The sequence below is a fragment of the Lycium barbarum genome, chromosome 2, assembly GCF_019175385.1.
Source record: "Lycium barbarum isolate Lr01 chromosome 2, ASM1917538v2, whole genome shotgun sequence".
Classification (NCBI taxonomy): Eukaryota; Viridiplantae; Streptophyta; class Magnoliopsida; order Solanales; family Solanaceae; genus Lycium; species Lycium barbarum.
In genome coordinates, this window is record NC_083338.1 from 3,074,590 (window position 1) to 3,092,010 (window position 17,421).

At 34.4% G+C, this 17,421-nt stretch overlaps 1 protein-coding gene across 2 annotated transcripts; it reads left to right on the top strand.

Annotated features, from left to right (window-relative positions):
• Positions 1-5,510: 5,510 nt before the first annotated feature.
• Positions 5,511-10,773, top strand: LOC132625876 (protein TIFY 6B-like). 2 transcript variants are annotated; one of them, XM_060340473.1, is made up of 7 exons: positions 5,511-5,821; positions 7,688-7,785; positions 8,341-8,447; positions 8,964-9,054; positions 9,376-9,688; positions 9,926-9,983; positions 10,346-10,773. In XM_060340473.1, the coding sequence occupies exons 1-7, from the start codon at positions 5,737-5,739 to the stop codon at positions 10,476-10,478; spliced, it is 885 nt and encodes a 294-aa protein (XP_060196456.1). In that variant the 5' UTR covers positions 5,511-5,736; the 3' UTR covers positions 10,479-10,773. The 2 variants fall into 2 exon arrangements, with proteins under 2 accessions (XP_060196456.1, XP_060196455.1); XM_060340472.1 differs by having other exon boundaries at positions 5,515-5,821; positions 8,269-8,447.
• The last annotated feature ends 6,648 nt before the right edge of the window (positions 10,774-17,421 follow it).

A 17,421-nucleotide genomic window follows, 5' to 3' on the forward strand; every position in this document is an offset into this window, starting at 1 on the left:
CACTTGACTTAAAATTCTCAAAACTACTCCAAGCCTTGTATAATAGACTACAAGTTAGTAGAAGTGATTTTGATCTAAGTATAATTGAAAAATATCCAGTGTCATTTACGCCGCAAGGTGTAACTAGTTATGGACAGTGGTACATTCAAGACGATGATTCTTTGACTGATTATTTGAAGGCGCCGTATGATTATAGGCGATGCATAACTTTAAACGTCCTTGAAATGTATATAGAAAAGGTGCCCATTAATCGACTTGAATTCATGGCTAGGGCTCCTCAGGAAGCCCGAAATAGACCTCGTCGGGAAGCCCCGTCTATAATTCAGGCCGAAGTCACTCAAGCAGAACCTACTTATCAACACAATTACCCTGACATGAGTACCTATGAAAGCATCTTGACTAGCCAAATGCCTCTGGATAGATTAAGTCAGCAATTTGACGGGCAGTGGTAAATATTCATTTTTTACAATATTATTATTATTATTATTATTAATATTATTATTATTATTATTATTATTATTAATATTATTATTATTATTATTATTATTATTATTATTATTATTATTATTATTATTATTATTATTATTATTATTATTATGTGTAGTGGCACTTGAATGCTGCTAATGATGTCGATTATATTATTTAGGGGTTATACACCTGATATGGATCATATCGGACGGTCTCCTCAATCGGGATGGACGAATCAGGTTGGAACATCCTCAGCCTATCCAACAACTCAAAGCGATGAACCTTCCTCAAGTTTCGGTGCAGTTGATTACTATCGGTACGTCTATTTTTTTTAACATCAATAGTGTTATTTGATGTGTAGTAGTTAAAAAATCCTAATTTCTAATGTAGGGAGAATGTGGTGGTTGCACCAAATTATAGGCAAAGGATTGCTATGGATGGTCCGGATTATCCGAATTATATAGTGACATCACCCAGCGATAGTGAGGAAATACCTAATGCGGAGGAAAGTGACGATGAGCAAAGTGACGATGAGATTGAGGTTGGAATTAATCCTCAACATCAATTAGAACTGTTGCAAGACATGATGGACAGTCCGGCACACGAGGAGGAACTGAATTCACAGCAACCATTTGAACAGCAAGAGTCGACTCCGGTTCAGCCACAAAGCCAATTTCAACAGCAAGAGTCGACGCCGATTCAGTGGCATTCCGATGAGATCCCCTATCTTGATCATCTTCAAGATCGCCCAGATGCCTTTGTCTTTACTAGGGATGATGATCATATTCGGCGAAGTTTGTGGAAAGAGCCAGTGGATCTTTTAAAACATAAGGTTCATATTGAAAAGGGGATGATTTTCAGCTCAAAAAAATCATTGCAAAGGGCTATTAAGATTTATTGCATCCAGGGGATGAAGGAGTTTAAAGTTGACGATTCCACAAGAAAAGTTTGGCGATTGGTCTGTAAGCGAAAATATCTAGGCTGCGAATGGATGCTTCGTGGTAAGGAAACTGCTGAAAAGATGTGGACTATTTCAAAGTTCTACACAAAGCACACTTGTGATATAGGTGACCTCCCAGATGATCATTGCAATCTAGATACTAATTTGATTGCGTGTGTATTAGTTGCCGACATTGGAAAAAACCCAAGGTATCCCCTTCGCCTAAGTTTATTTTATTTTTGGTGTTAATATAATGTTCGTCGTTGTTAATTTCAACTTTTTCAGGTACCCTATTAAATATTGTATTACAGCCGTCCTGAAAGTATATAGTAAAACTGTTACTAGGAGGAAGGCGTATCTTGGGCGTAGGCGTGCACATGAGATAGTCTACGGCAATTGGGAGGGCTCTTTCAAGAAGTTGCCGAGATACATAGCGGCTCTACAACATTTCAATCATGGTACTGTTGTTGAATGGAAGCTCAAATCGAAACCTGGTGTGCCCGGTAATATTTTTGATTTTGTGTTTTGGGCATTCAAACCATGCATTGATGGTTTTGCTCATTGTCGGCCTGTAATATCAATAGATGGAACACATGTGTATGGGAAGTATGACATAAAGCTGCTAATAGCTGTTGGAATGGATGCAAATGGAGCTATATTCCCTCTAGCTTTTGTAATTGCAGCTAATGAGAGCATTAGTACGTGGGGTATGTTTCTGGACTACTTAAGGCAACACGTTATTAAGGATCGCATGGGAATCTGTGTGATATCAGACAGAAATGCTGGCATATTGCACAATATGTTCAATTTGCAGGGGTGGCAGCCACCCTTTGCCTACCATCATTATTGTTTAAGACATTTGAAGGCAAACTTCCAAAAGGCATATCGAATCCCAGCACTTTGCAATTGGATGTGGGCGGCTGCAACAGAGCATCAGGAGAAGAAGTTTAACCTGCAGATGGACATTATTAGGCGGGTGAATGAGGAAGCCTTCCACTGGTTGAATGCAATTGATAAAGACAAATGGACATTGCACCAGGATGAAGGTAGGCGATGGGGTATGCTGACAACAAATAGCTCTGAGTCATTCAATGGTTTGTTAAAATCTGCACGCGGACTACCTGTCACTGCAATGGTGAGAATGACATTTAAGCAGGTTGTGGAGCGGTTCGTCACTAGATCAAAAGAGGCCAAAGCATATGCAACAGAAGGTCTAAGATGGTTTCCAAAACCGTCAAAACTGTTCGAGCACCACAAATATAAGACTCAGAAACATGATCGGATGGAGTACAACCCTGCAGAGCGCATATTTGAACTCACAACAAGTGTACACCAAGGTAAATGAGGTAACGTCCACACAATTTGTGAGATTCCAAGAACATGCACATGCAGCAAGTGGCAATCATATCACATGCCATGTTCTCATGTCTTCAAGTGTTTCATCACAATGGGAAAGAACGCCTCCTCGTACATGGCTGAGGAATATACAGTTGAAAATTATGCAAGAACATATGCTGGAAGGTTCTACCCACTTGACAGTGAGAGTTATTGGCCACCGGATCCATTTTCAATGGTCGCAAATAAAGCATTTATCCGTAAATTCAGAAAGAATGCATACTCGCGTATTCATAATGAAATGGATGTTCCACCGGGGAGATACACTCGAAAATGCTCATTTTGCAATTATGTTGGTCATGATAAGCGCAAGTGTTCCTTATGACATGGTGGTCAAACTACATCTCGCGGTGGAAGTACCTTTCGTGGTGGAGGAAACTTTCGTGGTGGAAGTACCTCTAGTGGTGGTGGCACGTCTAGCGGTGGTGGGGGAAGATCAACTCAAGGGCATTAATTGATGAATGTTTTTTAAGATTTTTTCTTACTTTAATGATTGTATGATTATGCTGTTATTTTGAAGAATATTAGTATGTTAAGTATTTTCATCTACTCAAGGTTATGAATGAATGGTGCAATTTAATTAAGTTTTTTTTTTTTTTGTATGAATGCTGCCATTTTGAGAAACTTTTGATTAATTATTGATGAACAAGTTTAAGTATACTTCAAGATAATGTCGCCGAACCTTCAAACGAAAATGGCGTTCGAGCACTTTTCAGCCACTAAAACGGCCATCCGAACTTTTGCGTATCCTTGATGTATTGATCCTACCTTATTAATCGCACAAAAATAAGTAAGGTTCTATATAAAATATTGATGTTTCGGGGTCGCGAAACATGATTAATCTATGGTCAAAATACGTTAAAAAGTGTAATGGAAGAAGGTTTAACTAAAAGGGCTGGAAAAAAAAAAAAAAACGCACTATATTACTGCGCTATAGCATGTCCGTGTAGACATTATAGCGCAGTAATTTACTGCGCTATAGCAGTTAACGGATCCGTCTCCGTTAGTGCTATAGCGCAGTAAAATACTACGCTATAGGTAGTTTTGTAACTTTTTTTTTTATTGGGGTATTTTGGTTCAAAATATTTTTTCTAGGGGTATTATAGTTCCGGACTCTATCTAGTACTAGTATTATTTAGTAATCGCGTGATATCATATTCTTCATTTTGCACTATTACTCGCTGCTTCATTTGCTTTGTTTATCTTGTTGTTTTGTTATCGCTATTTTCGCGTCAATCTTGCTTTGATTTTACTTCTTTTGAGCTGAAGGTCCATTGGAAACAATCTCTTTAACTCACAAAGACATGGATAAAGTCTACGTACCTCATGTCCTCCTCAAACCTCACTTTATGAAATTACACTTGGCACATTGTTATTATTATTGTTGTTAGAGAACACTTTATCGAACACCGAATGAAAATCAAAAATACCTAATTATGTAGCAAGTTTTGTTGACCATAATATTGAAGTAATTTCTTTCGCATTAAAACTGTTATAGAACTAAGTTTACATAGTAAAATTGTTTTAATTTATTGACACATGTTAATGATTCAAATATGATAAATAGCTTATCCTAATTATACCAAATCCTATAAATCTACTTTAGTTAAATGATTTAATAATATAAAAATATATATTAATACACGATTAAGTGTTTTCTGTAATAAAAAAGCACCCCAGACATTTATTGACTTCACGTAAATATTGAGCGCCGAAAATTATTTAACCATAGCATATGGGGTGCAATTTTCAAATTTTTTAAATACATACGAATAGGTACTTTATTTTTGTTTTTTTAGGAGACATGGTAGAGTACAACTGACTTTTGGCCTCGAATTGGATGAAGAGGGAAGTCGTACTTTTGCTATTACTAATTTCTTTAACAGGATGCATCGAAAGGCTAAAAAGCACGTGATTGTAATTAACTAGGGCGTACTACTGAGTTACAGGGTAAAGATTCTATGAATCGTGCCCCTCAATTATCAATATTAATATTACAATAAAAGGTAATAAAGGTTGAAGGAAATTTAGAGGTCTTTTATAACGGTTGTGCATTGAATGACGTTTGATCGGTGAGTTTGCACGCTCCTTCAGATCCTTTATAGTTTCTGCTTTCGGAAGTGAGTTATCAAATTACTTATCCGAAACTTCATATGTTTTCTCGGAACCCTTCACTAGCTGACTCGGATCTGACCTATCGCCGCCGCCACGTGTCACCTTTTGATACATTCACTTGGTGTGTATGAATTTTCCCCCATGAAATAGTCGTAGCTATTATCTAAGCTTTAGTAGATAGATTTATATCAGTAGTTGTGGATAAAATTAATCAAGATATATACAAACTTACCCAACAACAACAATATACACAGTTAAATCCCACAATATGGAGTCTGAGGAGGATAAAATATACGCAGACCTTACTCTTATCTCGAAAGGTAGGGAAGTTATTTTCGAAAAACTCTCGGTTCAAGAGAAAATATGACAAAAAAAGTTATAGTGACAAACTGTTCAAAGCAGTATGAAAATGAAATTAAGAAAAGTATACACAAACTGACCCGGATGTCAGAATTATTAAAAAACTCATGATAAAAAAGAAATGAAAACGAACACACAAAAAGAAGTGCTTACGCACCCCAAAAACCAAAAAGGAAAAAAAATTAATTAAACCACTAATGATAAATAAAGGATTACAAAACTATAAAAAGAGAAAAAAGCCATCAACTTCCCCTATTTCCCTCTATTTGCTGCAGTTAGAAGCATTTAAGCTTTAAAAAAAAAAAAACAAACAAACTTTGCCATATTTCTCTATCTTTTATTCTCTCTTTCCTTTGCTTTTGGGTTTTGGGGTTTGTTTTTTTAAAACATTTTTGTGTTTGATCTGCTTAAAAATAATTGTAATTTTGAATTTTGGGTGGTTCTTGAAATTGTGAAAAATGGAGAGAGACTTTATGGGATTGAATATTAAAGATTCTCTACTTGTTGTTAAGGAAGAACCTGTTGAAAGCTGCAAAGAAACTGGTTTGTTTTCTTTTTCTTTGACTAAAATTGTGAATGAAATTGTTTTTTTTTAGCATACAAATCTGATTTTTAGTTGTTTTGGCTTTGTTGTGAGCATAAAAATTGGAATATTAGTTGTTTTATTGCCTTTGTTTTCTTTTTCTTTGACTAAAATTGTGAATTAAACTGAATTTTGGGTGGTTCTTGAAGTTTTTGTTTTGTTGTGAGCATAAAGAAATGATTTTTAGTTGTTCATTAAACTGAATATTGGTGTTTCTTGAAATTTTGGTTTTGTTGTGAGCATAAAAAACTGAATATTAGTTGTTATTTTGGCTTTGTTGTGAGCATAAAAAACTGGATTTTGGGTGTTTCTTGAAATTTTGTTTTTGTTGTGAGCATAAAGAAATGATTTTTAGTTGTTCAGTAAACTGAATATTGGTGCTTCTTGAAATTTTGGTTTTGTTGTGAGCATAAAAAACTGAATTTGAGTTGTTATTTTGGCTTTGTTGTGAGCATAAAAAACTGATTTTCAGTTGTTCTTTTGGCTTTGTTGTGAGCATAGAAAACTGATTTTCAGTTGTTCTTTTGGCTTTGTTGTGAGCATAGAAAACTGAATTTCAGTTGTTCTTTTGGCTTTGTTGTGAGTATAGAAAACTGATTTTCAGTTGTTCTTTTGGCTTTGTTGTGAGCATAAAAAACTGAATTTCAGTTGTTCTTTTGGCTTTGTTGTGAGCATAGAAAACTGAATTTGAGTTTTTGGCTTTGTTCTAAGCATAAAAATCTGATTTTTTGTTGTTCTTTTGCCTTTGTTGTGAGCATAAAAAATGATTTCGGGTGAGATTTTTAGTAGTTCGCTAAACTGAATATTGGGGTTTCTTGAAATTTTGGTTTTGTTGAGAGCATAAAAAAATGATTTTTAGTTGTTCACTAAACTGAATATTGGTGTTTCTTGAAATTTTGGTTTTGTTGTGAGCATAAAAATTTGATTTTTAGTTGTTCTTTTTGTTTTGGGTTTGGAAATTGGTTTGCCTTTGAATTTTCTGCTAAAAAAAGATTTGTGTAGTATTTTTTAAGTTCTTTAATGCATGAGTGTTGATTTGTGTTGAATTTAATGTGGACAGGTGAAAGAAAAATGTTTGTTTTGGCTCTATGTACTTATGTGTTGGCTAAATTTAGTATTTTGGTGGTGTTAAAGTTTCTTCTTTCCTCTTTTATGGGGATTTATATTTCTTAGTTTGTTGCTTGGTGTCTTTAGTTTTCCTGTTTAAGATGAAACTTTAGCTTAGACTTCTAATTGCTAAAAGCTAACTTCTGATTTGTAGTTTGTTAAATTTCCATAAGTTTGAGGTATAAAGCTTATGAATAAAGATTCTTTTTGCCTTAAAAGAAGATCCTTTTGATATAGAATATATAAGGAAGTTGATTTAATCTAAGGATGATTGTTGATTTGATCCATTTTCCGTGGCGAAAGATGTAAATATGACCTAAGTAGTTTTTGCTGAATTTTGCTTTTGGTAGTTAATGTTTCCTTAGTTATACTGAAGGAAACTACTCTTAATTATCGTTGGTTGAATTGGACAAAACGAAAGATTTTCTTCTGTCATTTGTATTCTGAGGTAATAAGCACTTTGAATTGATTGTGTAGTTTTTGCTGCGCCAGGATATGAACTGTATGGATGATAAATTCTAGGATAACAACATCTGGTGTCAGTAATTGGCATCTGAATTTAATTTCTGTACAATTTTAGTAGATTTCTTAATAAAAATACAAGATTTGGACTAGAATTACTAGTTTCGGCCGAATCCATACAAAATATTCTAGCTCTGTGCCTATTTTTGTTATTGTTTGTATGTGTTATGTTAAAATGAGGTCTCGCTTTGTATCAGGGTTTCGCTGGACCATGTCGAGCAAGGTAGGTGGACCCCATTTCATATCTTTGAACTCTTCTCAAGATGAAAAACCCTTCAAAGCTGGTGAAATCCAGGTTTGTCTTGTCCCTTTAATTGCACGAAGTCGATTTATATATATTGGTATTAGAACTGTACGACATGTGCAAATGAGAAAGCTCAAATTTCCATGTTTTGGTGAAACTATTTGTTGATTTATATATATTGGTATAAGAACTGTACGACATGTGCAAATGAGAAAGCTCAAATTTCCATGTTTTGGTGAAACTATTTGTTATTAATGCTTTGCCGAAGTTTTAGCTCAAGTAACAGAAGGAAGGTTAACCAAAAAGTAGCTTCCGTTTATCAGTTATCTCGACTTCTTGTGTAATTCATTTGCGAAATTACACTCCGAATTAATATCCAATTTCATTGAATTGTGAACAATCTCCTGCTTTTATTGTCTATATATTCCTTTCAAAATGAATTGCACCGCTTTTAATTCCATTTGGGAAGAAAAACTAAATCACCCCGGGTGACAAGGAACGTGTTTTCGCTTGACACCTATTAATCTGCAACAGAATGTGCATGCAATGCTTCCGTTTAACATGAGCAATCCCTCCTACAAGACTCATTTTGGTGGTACTGCCCAGAATTCTGCAGCTGCGACGATGAACCAGCAGCTTCTTGCTGGGATTCCCGTTACAGCTCCTCATTCAATACTTCCATCCCGTGGCTCTGTGGCTGGGACTACTGATTGGTAAGTTCATCATTTTGTGCACACAGAACAGACTGCATATAAGTCCCCATGGGTGTGGCCTAGTGGCCAATGAAGTGGGAGGAGAACCATGAGGTCTCAGGTTCAAATCCCAACAGAGACAAAAACGATTTCTTCCCATCTGTCTTAAGCCTTGGTGGACAAAGTTACCTGATACCTGTTGCTTGTGGGAGGTAGCAGGTATCCCGTGGAATTAGTCGAGGTGAGCGCAAGCTGGCCCCGACACCACGGTTATCAAAAAGTTAAAAAAATAATGATGACTGTTTTGCAGTTGCCTGAAATGCTAAAAGGGCTGGCCGGTGCACTAAGCTCCAGTTATGCGGGGGGTTTGGGGAAGGGCCGGACCACAAGGGTCTATTGTACGCAGTCTTACCCTGCATTGCTTGAAACACTACTAATTGAAAAACATACAAATTATGAGACAGCTTGGCTGAAAAACCCCAGTGAATTAGAACAGAAACTGAAACTTTGTCTAACATTTCGTACATCTTTTTGTAGGTTTAATTCCAAAGGATCTGCAGCACCTGCTCAACTGACCATCTTCTATGGTGGGACGGTCAATGTCTTCGACGATATTTCTCCTGAAAAGGTACTCCTCTTTCTCGCTCTCTCATGCACACAAACTGAAAACCTCTCTATAACAGCATCGTTTGTTTCGATTTTTTTGGCTGCTATAGTGAAACGCTATTATAGAGAACATATAATATAACATAGCATAACATGAAAGATCGGTTCCACAGCGAACATGGTTATTATGGTGAATTGTTGTTATAGAGGATTACTGTTATAGAAAGGTCTGACCATATAAAGAGAGGATACCATTAATCCAGAAATAATAATAATAAAAAAAAAGATGCGACGAGCTGAGAAGTTTCTCTGAGGTTTATATTTGCCTGGACATGTTACGCAGGCACAGGCTATTATGTTTTTGGCTGGAAGTGGTTGCCCTCCTAATGTGGTGCAACCAAGGTTTCAACTTCAGGCATCTGCACCCAAACCTGCTGCTGCAGATGGCGCTTGTGTGAACCAAGCTCCAAATATGCTGCCTGCCTCGGGTCTTTCCAGCCCTATGTCCGTTTCTTCCCATCCCATTGGTCAATCTGATGGCAGTTCTGGAAACAAAGATGACATGAAGATATCTAAAACTGCAAACACTTCAGTGGAGACTCCAAAGGTTGTGACATCACTAGGACCTGTTGGGGCGACTACCATAATGACAGCAGGTATGACATGCCGGATTGGAAACTCGGAACATATTTTTGATGTAAAAGCTTACCTTTTGAAACTCAGAACTTAAGTATCTTTCTGTTCCAGTTATTGCAATAACTATTTATGTTGCTCCAAAGTGGAAGTAATTACTTTCTTGAATTCTTTAGCTGTCCCTGGAGAATTTCATTAGTTTCAGTGCGACTCATTTAGCCCAAACTTTATTGCTTCTTATCATTTACTTTTTTGTGCAGCGGTTCCACAGGCTAGGAAAGCATCTCTTGCTCGGTTTCTGGAGAAGCGGAAGGAAAGGTAAACTGCTAAATCTTTCTTGTTTTTTGAGTTATTGTTTTTCTTTTATGCTTCAGTTTAGGTGTGCTTTTACTGGATCACTATCGTTAGCTAGCTTAGCTCTCTCTCTTAGCTTTCTAGAAACTATTGATGTGGACGCAAGTTTCTGGGTTAGTATAAAGGATCAATCTTTTGGATAGTAGATGAGAAGACCATCGAAAATGTAAAATTACTGCAAAACTAATTGTGGTCCAGAACCCATAAACTAAAAATTCTGGCTGCACCTCTGTATTCGAGACATATATAACTGAATCTATGTTTATTGGATTCTCGCAAACACAATGTAAGTAGTATTGAGATTTAAGTTCCGATCATGTTTGCAGGGTGATGAACTTAGCACCATACAGCCTCAACAAGAAATCACCCGAGTGCTCTACCCCGGAGTCCAACGGAGTTGGTTTCTCTGCAACTTCCAGTGTCGCTACTAGTCCTCTGTTACCCGGTAAGGAGATCTAGCTATGATCTCTGAAGGCTGTGTAACGCCGTAAATCAGTGAAGCATAATCTATTTTATTCAGCAAGTTATAAGCCGTGTAGCTATCAAGTTTTGTTGTTTTAATTGTAATGTCAACTTGATTTAGCTCTAGCCAAAGACTTCCTAGTGTCCAATTTGCTTGGTCTTTTGCTCTGTATTTAATTCTCTTTCTTCTGAACCTGATGGAATCCTCCCATCCAAATAACTTCTTCACTTTGTAACTGTTTATTCTGTTGTTACATCGTGTTCACAAGTATATATTAATATTATTTAGTCATTACGTGCTTATAGTTTTTATAATTATGTGTGGTTTGGGAGTAGTTCTAAATCTTTTTGAGGTGTCGAGGAAAACTATAAACCAATGACAAGGAGAGGAGTCTTGGTGCAATGGTAAAAATATCTTTGTATGACCTATGAGGGCTCGTCTTTACTCAATAATGGACCAAAAAATAGGGGGTCGTAGCATTGACCTCTTTGTTGCTCTTCTGTAACAGTTTGATGAGCTGAACCAACAAGAGATATTACGTTCTACCTTTTACTTTTCTTGATCTGCTAACTCCGTAAAAAAATGGCTGGTGGGAGCCAGTACGACTGCATTGTGCTTGAACAGTCGAAGGATTGCCTTACCTACACGGCATGGGAAAGATCAAGGTAGAGGAGGTATTCAAAGATGAACTAATTGCTTTTGGGTCCTATCACAACTAAGAGCATGTTTGGATGGGCTTATGCCTATAAGCTGCAAATTAGGGTAGTCTAATTTATTTTTTTAGAAACAGCTTATAAGTTGCTTTAGATAAGTTAAGTCAAATGAGTTCAATTATTTTTTTGAGTTTATTTTAAGCACAAAATGACTTTAAGCTGGCTAGGCAAATATTCAAAAAAATTGAAAACAGCTTATAAGCAACTTATAAGTCAATCCAAACAGACTCTAAAGACTAAATACTTGGCCTTATCCAAGTTTAATATTGTGGATTCGAGCGGTAAAATCACTCACTTATGCACTTGTTTATGAGTCAACATTTTGTGTACCAATGTTACAAATATTTCGACTATCTTAATACAAACAATATTCCTTCCTAGCAATAAATTGAAAAAGAATATTAATTTATTGGAAAGTGAAACAACAAACTATTCTATTTAAAGGTCCCTTTTTTTTTTTTTGGGACCAAATATGTTAAAATTGGATACTTTTTGTGGTGGAGATAGGAAGAGATTGATTTAATGTCACTACTAACAAGTTGTCCATACACAGCTTTCACGTGCAAAGGGGTCTAAATCATTAAATGCTTAACATAGGATCCAACCAATTCTTAGTGGCTGTCCTTTTATATCTTACATTTATATATTCCCTTTGTTTCTATGTAATTTTTTTTTTAGTTCGTGTTAAAATAGATGATCTTTTTTCTAATTTGAAAATAAATTCACTTTATGAAATGATTTGTAGCTACACAAATATTCAAGGCTTATTTTGAATCACAAGTTTCAAAAGTTTTCACTCTTTCTTAAATGTCGTGTTCAGTTAAATAGGTTCACATAAATTAAAACGATTAAAGTATATATATATTTATTTATTTATTTATTACTATATGGTAGTGGTTGAAAATCTTTATATAATTCCTTCCCCTCTATTGGTGGATATTGTTTTACAAATTTTAACACGTTTTAAATGTCTTTTGCTTTTATGGGCCCCCAAGTGTTTGGTGATTGCTTGCAAGTTGAGATATTTCCTGTCTGTCACTAATTGACCAAAGAACATGCTTTCATTGGTTGTCCACTTGTCCCCACTTCAAATAAGTGAAAAATAAAAGGGGAAAATCAAAGGCAATAAATCAGGTTTCTGAGTGCAATTCCCCTCTTTCTAGGCAATAAGGAAATAGACTGGTTTATATTTTTGAATGTAATTACTAACTACCCTGCATAGTGAGTAATTTTTTGTTTTTGGCCGAAAGAGAAACAGAACAAGAAAAAATCAACTTGAAATCAAGCATTGGAATGAGCCCAACATCTCCGTTGACATGCGAAGAAATGCTAGAACACGTGTACATGTTATTCAAAACGATACTCTTCGCTAAAGATTAATTGGTCAATCCATTAGCTATCGAATTAGCCTCTTTAGAGCTTGTAGGCATAGGCAATAAAGATTATCTAGTTCCTGACTTAGAGGTGATAAATACGGTTGATAATATTACTATTCCGATAACACACAGATCTTTCAGACCACAACATATGAACTACATCAGAATTATCAACTAGCAAACCAACTTGACGCCACCCTCAATCCCAGACTATAACATATATACCTAGTTCTTGACCTAACAAGCATTAGGAAGTCATCATACAAATAAAATTTTAATAACTTAATTTCTACAGAACTATACTGGATAAGGCATAGTTTCCATGTAACTTTGCCCGACAATGCCTTGAAATTAGGTCATAGATCTGATTTTTTTTTCCGATGCCAGGGATATTTTTAGCCACTTTTTGTTACTTAAAGTGCTGAAGGACAAAAATTAAAGACCAGTGATTTGACGGACAAAAATTAAAGACCAGCGATTTGAGGGGCAATATTAAAGACCAGCGCATTGGGGCGCATTCGTGCGAATTGCCCTCAAATTACCCTTTAATTTTGCTAACTAATCTTTTGTTAAACTGTTAATTAATCTAATTAGACAAGAATGAACCTTTAAGATCCAACTTTTAGACAACGAAGACCTTTTATACCAAAAGGCTTAATACCTAGATGGACCCTTAAACTTGGCATGTTTTGTAAGATAGGCATATAAACTTATAAGGTGACCAGATAAACACTTAAACTTACTCAAAGTGTATTTTTCAAGTTTTTCAGTTGTTTTGAAAACAAAAACTATATTTTTCAAACACTCACAATTTTCATGGCCAAACAAGCCCTAAATATATCACAAAATATTTTTTTTAAAATGCAAAAATAAGGCAAACGCATATACATGAGACTATAAATGTGCACTTAAACCAATAAATACTCGCTAATCGTAATTTTGCAGCTTTCAATTAACTCGGATTTTTTTTTTTACACTTGAATAATTAAAAAACAATAACTTTAACCAATAAAAATCCTTAAAAAAAGAAATTTCAAATTAAGAAATTTCTAAGTTCAGTATTTCAAGTGTAAAAGAAATTTCAAATTAAGAAAACTGTAAAGCCGAGAAGAAAATCCTTAAAAAAAAAGAAATTTCTTAATTTGAAATTTCTTTTTTTAAGGATTTTTATTGGTTAAAGTTATTATTTTTTAATTATTCAAGTGTAAAAAAAAATCCGAGTTAATTGAAAGCTGCAAAATTGCGATTAGCGAGTATTTATTGGTTTAAGTGCACATTTATAGTCTCATGTATATGCGTTTGCCTTATTTTTGCATTTTAAAAAAAATATTTTGTGATATATTTAGGGCTTGTTTGGCCATGAAAATTGTGAGTGTTTGAAAAATATAGTTTTTGTTTTCAAAACAACTGAAAAACTTGAAAAATACACTTTGAGTAAGTTTAAGTGTCTATCTGGTCACCTTATAAGTTTATATGCCTATCTTACAAAACATGTCAAGTTTAAGGGTCCATCTGGGTATTAAGCCATACCAAAAGATAACTGAGGACAAAACTGTTTGAGTCCGGAGCCAAAATGACTTATTTTTGCAGCCATTAGATCAAAATAGGCTGCCTTTTTTTTTATACCACAAAGGGTATTTCGTTGGATAACCAACGAAATACCCACACAACGCACTGTTCATAGCCGGATTTACTTGCATTTCGCTACACTTGTAGCGAAATGCAACAAATATATATATTTTTTTCCTTTGCATTTCATGAATCAATTCACGAAATAAGCATATCCTAATTTTTTTTTTCTTTGCATTTTGTGAATCAATTCACGAAATAGGTTTTTTTTTTTCTATTTCGTGAATTAAATGAACGAAACTGATTTATTATTTTTTTTTCTTTGCATTTCGTGAATCAATTCACAAAATAGGTTTTTTTTTTTCTATTTCGTGAATTAAATGAACGAAACTGATTTTTTTTTTTTTTGCATTTCGTGAATTAATTCACGAAATAGGTTTTTTTTTTTTTTTTTTTTTTTTTTTTTGTATTTCGTGATACAATCAACCGTATAATCATCCGTATCACAATTATGTGGCTCTGTATCACAATTAAATTGTAGGATGAATTATTAATTTGAGTATATTATCGCTATAATAAGTCATATATAAGTCTAATATACTCAAATTAATAATTCATCCCACAATTTAATTGTGATACAGAGCCACATAATTGTGACACGGATGGTTATACGGTTGATTGTATCACGAAATACAAAAAAAAAAAAAGATTAAATCAGTTTCGTTCATTTAATTCACGAAATGCAAAGAAAATAAATAAATAAATCAATTTCGTTCATTTAATTCACGAAATAGAAAAAAAAAACCTATTTCGTGATTTGATTCACGAAATGCAAAGAAAATAATAATAATAAATCAGTTTCGTTGATTTAATTCACGAAGAAGAAGAAGAAAAAAATAGGATATGCCTATTTCGTGAATTGATTCACGAAATGCAAAGGAAAAAAATATATATTTGTTGCATTTCGCTACAAGTGTAGCGAAATGCAAGTAAATCCGGCTATGAACAGTGCGTTGTGTGGGTATTACCCATTGTGGTATAAAAAAAAAGGTAGCCTATTTTAATCTAATGACTGCAAAAATAAGTCATTTTGACTCCGGACTCAAAACTGTTCTATTTTCAATAGTTAAAGGGTAATTTAAATCCTTTTCTGGTACAATTTTGCCAATTGTCAGCACCATAAATCTTGTTATTAACTAACTTCCTAGAGTCGTCAAAAGAAGAGTTAAGTTGAGACATAAATGGGTTTCCCAATCAATATCCAACTCAAACAATTTCTTGTTTCTTTTTCTTCTGAATAGCAACAACAAGTGGGGTCTGCGGAGAGTAGGATGTACGCAAATCTTATCTTTATCTTTGCGGGATAGAGAGACTGTTTCCGAATAGACCCTCGGCTCAAAAGAAACTTTCTTCTGAATAAAGGAGCTTAAATTAAAGCATGAAAGTAATTAATAAAAGGTTATTAACAAACATGGATTGATCTTGATGATGCATTTTCTTGTTGTACTTGATCAAAAATTCATCTCTATCCTTTTACCTCATTCTTTCTTTTTATTTTTTAGCTAGAGGACAAGTAGCATTTTATATACGTTACACTCTTTTAACTACTTCAGTCCAAAAATTCAGAGCGCGCAAATTTGGACTTAATCCATTGCAACCGATCATTAATTACTGATCATTAATTATCAGTAAGATCTTCAATTGTAGAGTAAATAAAAAACATTTTTTTTAAAAAAAAAATTGTATTTATTACATAGGGGGAAGGGGATTACAATGTGAGGATTCGAACCCTCACCAACAAGGTGAAATTTCAGGTAGTCAACCAACTTAGCTACTAGTCTTGACTATTTTTTTTTTATCAAGTTGATGAGAGCTTTTTGGTTTTAGTAAAAACATGAATTAGTGTGACATGGAGCTACAAAGCAATCATTTTTAGTATGGAGAATGTTATTACAAGCTAGATAAGCTGCAACAGATAATTGCCTACAAAAGACACGTTATGCTTTCCCTTAGTATGCATCATGCAATTGTTGCTATCTAGTACTATACTATGGTTACTTAACTTTGTTCACTATAACAGTACAATACGATTCTTATTACGTTAAAATAACTGAACTATGTGTAAATTGTTCAAAACTTACAAATAATTAGAAGGTTAGACTTTAGTGCTGGGCTATGACACATCACTTACTACGTCAGTGCTTTGTGGTTCCATTAATTCCACGATAAAAAATATCACCGTATCAAAATTTGACTGCACATACTTTATTAAAAAAACTAAAGAAACATTTAAATGAAACAAAAAGGGAGATTAAGAAGGATGAATTACCGTAAAATTGTCGTTCAATTTTAGAATTAAAATCTGAGAATCAGACTCCAGAAAATAGATTGAAAGCCTCCCATTTGGCTCCCCTTCGATTTAGCACTTTCTATTTCAACATCAATTTGGCGTATTAGTCCATAAAATTTGACAAAAAGACAGAATGAAATGAAAATGAGTCATTTAGGAAAATGTTATATATATAATCTAAAAATATAAAATATTAGCTAGTATTATTAAATCTTGACAAATATTAAACATATTAAGCGATCAAGAGCCATTTAGTTAAATGAATAAGGAGTATCTTTCTCCACCACCTTTATTTTGTGGGAGTTTCCTTTTGAAGATGGGATAAGGAGAGGATAAGATGGTACAAATCGTTTTAAATATTACTATAACTTTATAATTATGATAAAAGAAGAAAGTAATAAAACATGTAAAATAAAGATAACCGCAGAATAAAGATTAATATATATTTGAGAAGAAATTAAGTCATTTAATATACAGAGGAATGACTTAAAAAATGGGTAGAAATTCTAATAAAGCCTAAGCGTCAAGGTATAGGTAAAATTGATATGGAGCAATCTGCACCACTGACGCTATTTGCACCTGACATATATACCCTTAATTTAACCCTATATACAACGTTCTATCCCATACCTAAATGACAAAGGATGACAGACCTTCAAGTGATCAAAGATCTTCGGATGGTGGCCAAAGACTCTAAGTTGGCCTCTATAGCTCAGGTGGCTAAAAATTATTGCAGATTCATTCGAAGCATCAGAGAAATACGAACAATTGTTGTCTTGGATTGGATTAATGAAAATTTCACCTCGTGCTGACAAGGAAAAGAAAGTCCTACATGGTCTGTTGGACAAGTTGTTGCAATTTTATGATCTGGGAATCTGTCATGGGGACCTTAATCCAACCACTGTGTTGATTAATCGCGATGACATGAGGT